The sequence below is a fragment of the Mesitornis unicolor genome, unplaced genomic scaffold (genome assembly GCF_000695765.1).
Source record: "Mesitornis unicolor isolate BGI_N332 unplaced genomic scaffold, ASM69576v1 Scaffold48993, whole genome shotgun sequence".
NCBI classification, from domain to species: Eukaryota; Metazoa; Chordata; class Aves; order Mesitornithiformes; family Mesitornithidae; genus Mesitornis; species Mesitornis unicolor.
In genome coordinates, this window is record NW_010174914.1 from 1 (window position 1) to 11,155 (window position 11,155).

At 38.2% G+C, this 11,155-nt stretch overlaps 1 protein-coding gene across 1 annotated transcript; it reads left to right on the forward strand.

Moving 5' to 3' along the window:
* Positions 1 to 1,241: 1,241 nt before the first annotated feature.
* LOC104538113 (receptor-interacting serine/threonine-protein kinase 1-like) lies at positions 1,242 to 9,069 on the forward strand (the record flags this gene model as incomplete). The annotated part of the gene is made up of 5 exons (XM_010181195.1): positions 1,242 to 1,332; positions 3,569 to 4,132; positions 5,493 to 5,573; positions 7,705 to 7,857; positions 8,783 to 9,069. Coding segments are annotated over 5 exons (1,176 nt in total), but the record flags the coding sequence as incomplete, so codon positions are not given.
* Between the last annotated feature and the right edge of the window lie 2,086 nt (positions 9,070 to 11,155).

Below are 11,155 nucleotides of genomic sequence, written 5' to 3' on the forward strand. Positions count from 1 at the left end.
CTAACGTTCTGTGATTCTGTGATTCTGCAAATATATCACTCAAATCATAGGGACCAAAGGACTATTTGGAATATGGGCCATGAGTCTATTACTTTCCCAGTCAGAAAAGCATCCATTCTGATCAGGGCACAGAATGTGATTAGAGCATCCAAGGCAAATCAATGTGGTGACCTACTGGTACAGCTTCAGTAGCAACATGAGTTCGAGGCCTTGGGCATAGCCTTTCCTGCCCCCTCGCCCAGCAATCATGGAAGCAGAGTCCACAGCCTCCTAACTAAAAGACCACAGAATGGTTGAGGTTGGAAGGGACCTCTGAAGGCCATCTGGTCCAACCCCCCTGCTCAAGGAGTTCAGTTGCTCAAGTAAAATTTAAGGACCTAAGGTTGTAATGTGCTTTAGAACGTCATCTTTTGCTTTCAGGAGGAGGTAGATTTTTTGGGGGGAGATATAGTAGTTGTAGATTTTTAGTCTGTGAAAGTACTTCTTAGGTTTAATTAAAAACAAACAAAAAAACCCCACCTTACTTTTAGAAATTATTTTATGAGTAAGAACCACGGGGGGAAACTGAGAAATAATTTTTCCAGGTAAAAAGCTTTTTACTTCCAGTGAAGTCTGAATAATGGGAACACTGATTTTTCCTTCACTCTAGTGAAGTGAGGATCAGGGTTTACAGAAGGGAAATGGTACTGCATCCTTTTGAAGATTTGCTCCAAATTCCTTGTTCCTAAGACTACATAAAAGTCAATGTGGCCATACCTGAATGTAAATCTTCTTCCTTGCTTCTTCCCCAGTGATGACTGTACTTACTGAATATGGACTCATGTAACAGAATGCGCGTTTGCTATCTCAGCAGCATCCTCTCACCAAGATTGCTTGCAGAAAGTCTACCTATTAACTACAGCACAAATAATCCAAAACCATTTTGCCTGGATTAAGCTCATACTCATGTAGGAAGGGGTATTGCTTGGCCAGCTCAGAGTATTATACACTGCAGTTGCATTGCAGTCCTTCCTTCCTTCACTGAAGAGAAGATTTGCCCATCTGTAGCAGAGCAATGGGTATTTTCTGTCAGACTCTGGTCTCTGTAAGAGTGTGGGATCTCTTCCTGCGTATTCACTGAATACGTTTATCCAGCTTACTTCACTGTGAAGCTGTGCTGTTTCCTACTCTACAGTAGGTTGTAACACTTTGGTTAAGCTTTTGCCTATAACTTGATCATCTGGGTTTTTTCTTATGTGCAGAAAATGTGGCCCGAGTCAAATGAACTGCTGAATAGGATGCAGTCCCTTCAAATAGATGCTGTAGCAGAGGATACCAGTAGTGGTCAAGTAGGTAAGTCACTTACTAGCGCATCATTACTCTGCGTATTCTGCCAAAGATACAGTTGTGTACAAGTAATCTTACCTTAAGGGGTTATGAAGAGACTCAATTATTCAGCACTGCAGAGAGAACTGTAATCACTGAAAAGATTACATTTGCTGCCAGGCTCCCAAAAGTCATACTTGCCATTTTGAATTTTCCACAGTCTACAGTTTGAACCCATTTCATTTTACACTCTTCTGCTTTCCTCTCCCATGCCAAAAATTTTAACATTAGACTTTTCAATGGTCATTTTGATAATTATTTTCATACTTGATCTTTCTTCCCATCCTTTTAGTCATGCCAGCTTCTTGGTCTGTAGGCCTTAATTTCACGAAGACTTTCTTTTTTCCCACTCCAGCCTCTCATGAATGCTCTGAATAGGATCAGGGTGCATAATTATAACACATTGCTTTGTTTATGATCTTGCTCTCTATAGAATCTATCTGAGGAGCACCAATAGATTATTTTTTCTCTAATATTTTCTATCAAATCTGGGATCAGTTGCATGTTTCATGGTTTTGTAGAGCTGTCTGACTAATACACGATGATGATATGGTTACAGTTTTGTAATAGTGTATAAGAATTCTTTTACCAAAGTTTCTTAATGGCAAAGAATATAGGATCATATTTGCAACACTGATTTACAAGCAACAATATAAAATTCAGTAGCAATAAAAGCCTGCTAAGTTTTCTTACACCATTTGAAAGGCAGTATTAAATGAATAATGTTAAACTGTAACATGTAACTAATAAATCTTCCCCAAAGCCCGGTTTGCCATAACTGTTCTTTACTATAACTGATGGACTTGGTAGGGCAGCCCCACAGCTGTATTTTTAAATGAGTATAACTACATTTCCCTAGCAGAAATAATCATATATGACTGCAGCAGATTACAGGTGCTCTTGCGTTTTAAGTATAAAAGGCTTTACAGTGAATCTGCACTGCAGAAAGAGACTATCTTGACAGCCTGTCCGCCAAAGTCAGGTTTGTTTCTCCTGTCAACGGACATCACTCAGACAGCAGTAGTGAAAGATATCCCACAGATTCTGCTCATACATCTCAAGCTTGCCCTAGAGAATGGATGCCATATAGTTTATGCTAATACTGAATTGCTAATAGCTGTCACTTTTGATGAGATTGTTTCTGTATTAGCCTATTCCTCCCACTCCCTCTCTAGTAGCGATAAAAAAAGCAGCAGAGGAGTCAGACTGAAGGTGTACTAATACACAGCCATCAAAAGGAACTAGGTTTGGTCCTGCTTAATATGGACTGTTAATGGAATTTGGAAAAACAAAACAAAACAGTTCACTCGCATTATCTAAGCTAAACAGAAGCACACACATATACTTCATTCCAGTTTTACAGTGATTTGTAAGAGTCCTTTGCTTTAGCCAATGTACAATATTTTCTAGACAACTGTGAAGCTTTCAGAACTCTTTAAGAAAGCATCTGTAGCCCTACCCTTAAAAACACAAGAACAAGTAGTAACAAGCTGATTTTTACATTCTTTAGTCTTGGAATGCTGCAGCATGATCCTGATCATAACTCAGTCTAGTTCAAGACTGAAGTAGAGCTTCCTTTGATAGTGAGAATTAGTTTGAAAAAGGTAGATGACACAGACTATTTTATCTGGTAGGTGGTACTTATAAAAACATATTCTTTGGGACTATGAAGAATAAACTAGACAAAAAAAGATTCGTCACAAAATACCCAGATGGGATATTACACACAATCATTTGCAAACATGACTTTAATGACTGTGTGAAGTAACACTTATTACAGTGGTGTTATTTTCCATTCTCTTACACTCCAATTTTGTACTGATTAAACTCCAATTAATGCCAGTGGAAACACAGTATTAAATCAGACCCTACAAATGCTTCCAACAGCTGTTTGTTTCAGTGGTTGAAAACTTGATGACAGTATAAGCAGAGTATGCAGTGAATTCTGACACCATTTAAATAAGTGAGATTTTTGACACTTGATAGCTTGAACTTCCTAGATAATAACCCGTAATACTTCTCAGTAAAGGCATTCTATGAAATAAAACACAGCTTATGCTGGAAGTAATGTTATATTTTCACCTTTTATATATTACCAAAATATTAAAGGTAGATTAATAGATTCTAGTGTCATTGCAACAAGTTGGATGTATTTCGCTTGCATTTGGATGTATTTCAAAGATCTGATTTTCCTCCCTTTCAGATCAGCCTAATTCTCTACACAGCTCTCGAGGTCCCATGAACAGCCAGGTTAATGAAGTCCTGTTTACTGCCTCCCCCTATAATCAGCCTGTTGAGAGTTGCGAGACTTCATTTACACCTGCTGATAATCTAGAAAGAAAACTTCAGTCTGAATACAACTACCATGCGTTTGGGAGCCGAATGGATAAAGCAGTTCCACTTGTCAGATACACCCCTGAGATGAGAGAGGAAGAAAGGAGACGAAAAGTTTCCCATGATCCATTTGAAAAGCTGTCTCCTACTCCTCTACGCAATGAAATGTATCCAGGAGCTGAAAAAACAGGATCAAACACTAATCCGTATTTTCAGCCACAGCTAATTCCAGCAAAACCAAAACGGGGAAATGAAGATAATTTTTATGGGTCAAACCATAACAGTGTTCTCCCGGGACCCACAGAGCGTAACTACAAAGCGTGCTTAGCCAGAAGCCTTAGCTTAAGTAAACCTCCTGTGCCTGAATCTGACTCAAACCTGCTGTCACATCCCAATATAAGCTGGTATCCAAAGAATGCAGACACAGATACAGGTGAGACGACTCCTCTCCCAACACCTATGTTTCTGAGGACACACTTGTTCTCTAAAACTGAAGTGACCAAGAGTGTTGCATAGTGTATCTAACAAAAACCTGCACATTGCTAACAGTTGATCTGTGGCATAGCAAAGGTGAATTTATTTCATGAAGTTGTCTTTGTTTACCTGAAGTTAATTCAGTTTGCTAGAATGCCCTAGCTTTGACTTCATTATGCTTCTTTAATTCTGGGCTGTTAACTTCAAGTGAACCATTTCTAAAGCATCAGTGTAAGAGAGGAGCATCAGACCCAATGCCTAACTCTTCAGCTACCAACCAAGTAATAGCAGACAGCAGATACTGCTACAGCAGCTACCAAAACCAAGAGCTGCTACCAGTCATTCTAGGAAACCAAAGGAAAACTTCTGACTCTCAAAAACATAGCATTCACACCTTAGGTTTTACTTGTGTAGAAACAACATTTGTAGCATTTCAGAAAATACGCATTTTAACTTGATTTGCAGCAAGGTAAGAGACTCCTAAGCTCAGGGAGCGAACAAGGTGCTAAGGCTCATAACTGTTTTTTTCAGAGAGCCTCGTGCTGATGAGGATCTTCTGTTGGCATCTGATAGTGAGCTATGGAGTAGAAAGGTATGGAGACAAAGAAGGAAGAGAGCACTGAGCATTGGCAAAAAGGATAAATAAATGGTAACAAGAGGTCTACGAGGTGTAACTTCTAGGAACTAGAGGCAGCATGAGATACATTCAGCTTGCTTCTACTAAATACTGGATATTTTTAGTGTGGCATTCTTTTCCAGATTATCTCACAAGACAATCAAGGATGCCTAGCTCTATACAGGCAGAATGCCAGAAAGGTGTTACTCCGTTAAATTATTTATGCAGAGGCAGGGATTAGTTGTTTATGTGAGTTTATTTACCAAAATGAATCTGAGAGCTGTCATGTCAGGAGGCAGGGATTAGAACTGTTGACATCACTAATAAAGTAAAATCTTCTGTTTGAAAGAAGAAAACAGTTATTACAGGAAGGCTGCATGCAATAGTGTGGCAGGTATCAGACTGGGAAGCAGAAAGGCTGCATTGGTATTCACACACTCACATGAAAGCCCACACCCTCCCTGGGATCCAAGGATGGTTAAGGCTGAGCAAATCACTGAGCAAAACAACAACATGGTCATTGCTTTAACTAGAGCTGTTAAACAAGATACAATCTAGTTAATTAAAAACATTCTCTTCTCTTTGTATTTAAGAGCACAAACTATTTACCCATACTGATCAAATATGGCAGTAATTTTTAAGTACATTTGCTTTTTTATTTACATAATGCTTTGGGCATTTTTTTTTCCACTCCTTTGTTTAGGTACCAAGGATTCCAATTCTTTTGCCAGGGCAAATTTTACATATTTTCCTCCTGCACCTCAGTTGCCCAGAGGAAGCACGGGTAAGTGCTGTAGCCTTCTTCTGCCCTGGTAACCAACAGGATTTGCATTGCAGGCTGATCAGTAAAGCAGAAAAACTTCAGGATCTTGAAATAATTTCTGTTATTGTTTAATACTTCTATAACCATGGCTGAAGCTATCAGTACCAATATGTAACACTCATTCTGGTCTCTAGAAGGACCTGTATACACCATTAAATGTGTATTTGATGAATCAAGGACAATATTTCTTATGTAAAAGAGCTTTTAAAAACATGAAGGCGTTGTAAGATCCCTCGTACCAGTCATTTTCTTAGATTAAACACGAAGTTGCTGTGACTGTACCCAACTCTTGAATCAGACATGCAATTGGGACACCTGTCCTTTCTTGCTCTGGATTTTTAACACAAATCTCTAGCTGCAGACCTTGTGCTGATCAGCCTTCCTTGGAGCACAGGTCTCTACAGTTCAGCTGTCTTAAACACCTGAAATACTGTGCTGTCCTTCAGGAGTTGTGAATATATGCTCTTTTCAAGTTGCATTGCTTGGCCACCCTGAACTCTTTAATCAACTCTTTCAAGGCTTGTACAGTTTGTAAGTGTAAACAAAGAAAACTTGAAGCAGCAGGTTTCTGTCTTCCTGACTGTATGCCCCTTAGAGTCTTTTAGATGATGACCCAAATGTGACAAGCAAGCAAAGTGTGGAGGCTTGGGAAAGGAGAATTGTAAGCACTGTAACCTTTTCTGTTGATATTGAAAAAGCAGTTGTACATGTTTTCATATTTTGTGCTAGATTCATTTTGGTACCAGTTAAGAAAATAGCAAACATATGAGATTTGTTTATTTTTTAGCTAAAAGTATGAACATATTTCCTGGGTCCTTCACCTCAGAAAAAAAAAAAGGACAGGATACAGGAATCCTACTATTTCGAGACATGATAAAATGCATTCATTTTGTGCAACTTCTAGAAACTAATCATGTATACATAAAAGTATTTCTGAGTAGCAGATTCAGGTTAACAAACATTAAATGCATTTAGTCAGATTTTCATAGATGACCGTAGATTTCCACATTTCACATTGCAGTTGAGTGTGTAACAAGGATGTTTGTGCATCTAACCATCATTTTGGGTGACTGAATACAGAGCTTGGTCTATTGCTTTAAGTATCTGTACTTCAATTTTAGACACAGGTTGTGATATTCACCATGTAAACTAGAGTTAGAATGTCAAATGGATGATTATCCAAAGTTCAGAAAACATGGTCAAGAAAACAGAAAACTGATGTAACATAACATGACTAGAATCGTCGCTTAGTTTCATGTTATGTGTGGAAATTGGACAACTGTAGGCAGAATACACCAAGTTAGGTGTTTAACTAATCACATACAAGTATGCTGCAGATGCAAGCTCCCTGAGGTGCACACAACTTAGCTGTGCAATTGGCGCACATACACATTGACTTTTATTGCTGGGATTCAGGCCTTAAGATAAAGGAGTAAAATAAAATAAAATAAAATAAAATAAAAGTTGAAACAAACACTGTGCAAGTCGTGCACTGTGATTCACTATGAAAATAGATACAACTGAAGAATATACTCCTAGATAGCAGGGATGAAAGTGTGAAACAGTGAGATGCCATCAAGATGCCATCAAGACAGCATAGTATAACATGGAGTATAGAAACTTTATGAGAAACTAGAAATTATTTTCTGTAGTCTCACAGAACCTGAACTTACATCTATGAAAAGTAAAGCTGAGAGATAGAAGTAGGGGTTTAAGATTTAAACAAAAAGCACTTTCAAGTAAAGACTGATCTCCTGAAGCTGTCAGCCAGCAAAGAGCAAGGCTGCAGCTACACATTTCTAAAGCGCAGGGAACATTATTTACAGTCTAGCAACTCCCAGCATGTAAAGCTTGTTTATGGCACTTTGTTGTAGAATAAAATAGGATGGGCTTTCACTAAAGTACGTTTATGTCACACTGCATAACGAAAATATGTTCATAGTTGCCAATAAATAGCCTTTTTTACACTAAATGCAGTAAAAACATTTAACCACTTCCCTGATCAGCAGAACCTTCTTCCTCCTAATGCCCTCCTCCTGTTACTTCTTGACATGCAGTTGTTTACAAAATTGTATTAAATTCCCTTACACAGAAGATTCAATCAAGTACAACATAAGTAACATTTCTGGATTTCAAATTGGATCCTACAATCACATGAAGATTGAAGACCACAATCAACACATCAGCACTTCACCTATTGCTACAAAAGCGACTTATATGCATTATGAAGCAACAGGTATATTTGGTAAGAGAAATACTTCCCTAGTTTTGATGTGTTCTCCCCATATATTTATCTGAGAATCATTTGGTTTGGAGTATATTAAAGGAGCAGAGCTTTCTCCCTCTGATACTTGAGAAATAACCATTTGGGTCCTTTTCTACTACATACTTAAGAGTGTATAAAACAAGTAAGGGTTTGTGCTAATACTGTTCTTCAATACCATGTACCTCATTTGTCCTGTATTTTTGTGACCTCTTACAAGACATCAGATGCAAGTATAGCTGTATATGCATAAAGAACAAGAGGAATAAAACACTCAAATTGGTAGAAGCAACGTTAGGATTAGTGATTCTTGCCTGACTTATAATTTAAATCATTGAATAGCGTGAGTTGGAAGGGACCCATGAGGATCATAAAGTCCAGCATACAGGGAAACCTAAAAGTTAAACTGTATATCTAAGAGCTTCTTGAACACCGGCAGGCTTGGGGCCATGACCACTTCCTTTGGGTAGATACAGGAAGATCTTGAAATTTAATTTATTTTAGTTGGTCAGCACTGAATTAAACTATCCCTATATGTTCCTAAGTGAACAAATTAATAGTGTCCCAGAATATAAAACATATCATGCAGACATCAGTCAACTGTATAAGAATTCTAGGAAGAAGCTTTTCAATTTTGCAGATGCTTAATTGACAAATTATGATAGCCACAGATCAGAAAGCAAGTCCAGCAACTGACCTGTGTATCCACATGTTCTGACTGGGAGTTTCTTTCCTAGCATCATTGGGTAATACTGCCTCCGTGAAACCCACTTCTGATTGTATCATTAAAATTCTGTCTCCAGATATTACCAATAAAGAGTTGAGGGAGGACAGGTGAGATGATAGCAAAAGGAGCAGAAGATGCATTAAACAATACCATTTACTTCTACTCTTTTTCTTTGTGCAGACAATACCACTGTCCTGACCGACAAACATCTGAACCTAGTGAGAGAAAAGTTGGCTAAACAGTGGAAGCACTGTGCTCGCAAGCTGGGCTTCTGCAATTCCGAGATTGATGAAATCGATCACGACTATGAACGAGATGGACTCAAAGAAAAAGTTTACCAAATGCTGCTTAAGTGGGAAATGAGGGAAGGCTCCAAAGGTGCCACAGTGGGAAAGCTCGCCAAAGCCCTCTTCGGCTGCCAAAGACTGGATCTCCTCACTAGTTTGATGTATATCAATGAGGAGTAAGTTGACTGAGAACTTGGGGAAAATGAGGGTATTTTTTCCTGAAGACCTCCCAATAACAAGTTATCATTCTGAACAGGCTTTCTGGAGCTCTTATTTTTGCAGAGACTTTTTGGAACACATTTTTTCTGCCAAGAGTTTTCAGTGAAAGCCTCCAGTAAATCACAAAGTTTATGTCAAGACAACTCATCTTTCAAAGGATAAAAGAAAATAAGCATCTTCCTTCTGAATAAAATTACTGTCTGAAGATAACAACAACCAAATGGAATACTAATATCAATTCAAGGAGAATCCATTATACAGAATTTCTAGCTTGAAACATGTTGGTGCACCTCCTGGGTGCTAAGGTTAACTGGCATGCCACAGCCTGCTGCCAGCATAACAAATTCTTTACACCTCCAAAATATTGTGCAAAGGCTATTTCATAGCGCTAAAGTTGTGTCAGGGAACACTGGAACAGCTCTGAAGCACAGGTAATGGGATCCCAGTGCCTGGGAGGGTTCATTGCCACTAACAGACTAACATTGACATAATCTCACTGTGCAAGATTTATGAAAGGAGAATTACTGAGCTCTAAATTTTTATGCTCTAAGAATAATCACGCCAAACTCTTCCTGTGAAGGATGATACTACTACTTCCTACTTCCATCAAATCTACAAATATTTCCAGCAAATGGTTTGGACCAGGTCTTTCTTTATGCTGTAGAAAATGTGGGAAGTGTTCATTAGCTTCTGGTTATTGTCAAAAAAGCTAACAATTTAATAAAAGTATCTTTAGAATGGATTTCTGCTCTTTGATACATGAGACGCCATTTTAGTAGAAGCAAAATCTAACTGGAATCATAGCAAGCACCAACATATTTGTCATCTTTAAATCTACTTAGCATAGTGGAAATGTCCCCCCAAAATGACAAGTTTAGCAGAAACCAATACAAAGACTGCACTGAAGTGGTTATATATTTATTGTCAACCTGTGCTAAAACTCATCCTTCCCTTTCCTTTGAGGCTAGCTTGGAGTGTATCAGTATATACCACAGTGATATTTATATTTTGAATTCATCAGAATTTATTGCATTGCCTTACTGTTATGACTTAGCAACATGTTAAATTTTCTATAACTCTTGAGTACAACAGACAAATAAAGGACATCATTGCCTAGTATAATGAGCATACACTTTCCAGAATAATAACTAATCTTCTTGAAGCAGATAGAGAAATACACAGAGTGGGGAGGAGTATTCTTCTCTGTGTCAGTTCACAGAGTGTTACAACCACCAGCTACTATGTTACCTCATGAAACAGATCCTGAGCAGATCTAGAGTCCATTTATGTTCCAGTAAGGTTTCCTTCGCTGTATTGCTACATCAGCTCCCTAACCCCCATTTGCTTTTAAGTCTCACATAGTCTTTACACCATGTGCTATTTTTCCATCACAAGGTCCTTGTCTTACTTGGTACGTAGAATGAATTGTGATCATTTAATGGGCGTACAGTAAATGCTTCATTTTCTGTTTATTAAAGAAAGCAAGCCTGTACCTTAACATGTTGTGAAACAATGACAAAGATGTAGAACCCAAACAGGAAGCATCTCAAAACAATACTTAGGCATAGGAACGTCCTAGATCTTTAAAGTGGGATGTGGGAGATGTAGGCCACTTTAGATTTGATGCTGTCAAGTTCAACTCTAGACTAGTTCAGGTGACATTGTGGATATAGTACAGAAAACAACCACAAAACCAATAGCTAGAGACAGTCTCTTTTAGTGCAACACTTACAGAACTCAATCACAGAGAAGAAGATTCAGCTTTCTGGGCAGGAAATGTAAAGGACTACAAGCTCTTCAGCATATTGTGGAAAACCACATAATAGAACCCAGTGCCTGGAAGCTGCAGGCAGGCATGCCAAAATTAGAATACGTATTTAATAATGGGGATGATTAACTACTAGAATAAACTACCTAGGGAGTCTGTGGATCTTCTTGATATCTTTTAATTAAGACTGGTCTTGTTTCTTAAGATGGCTATAGTCAAAACCATAGCTATAATTCTCAATACAAAGTTAACTAGGTGAAGTGTAAAAGATAAAGGTGT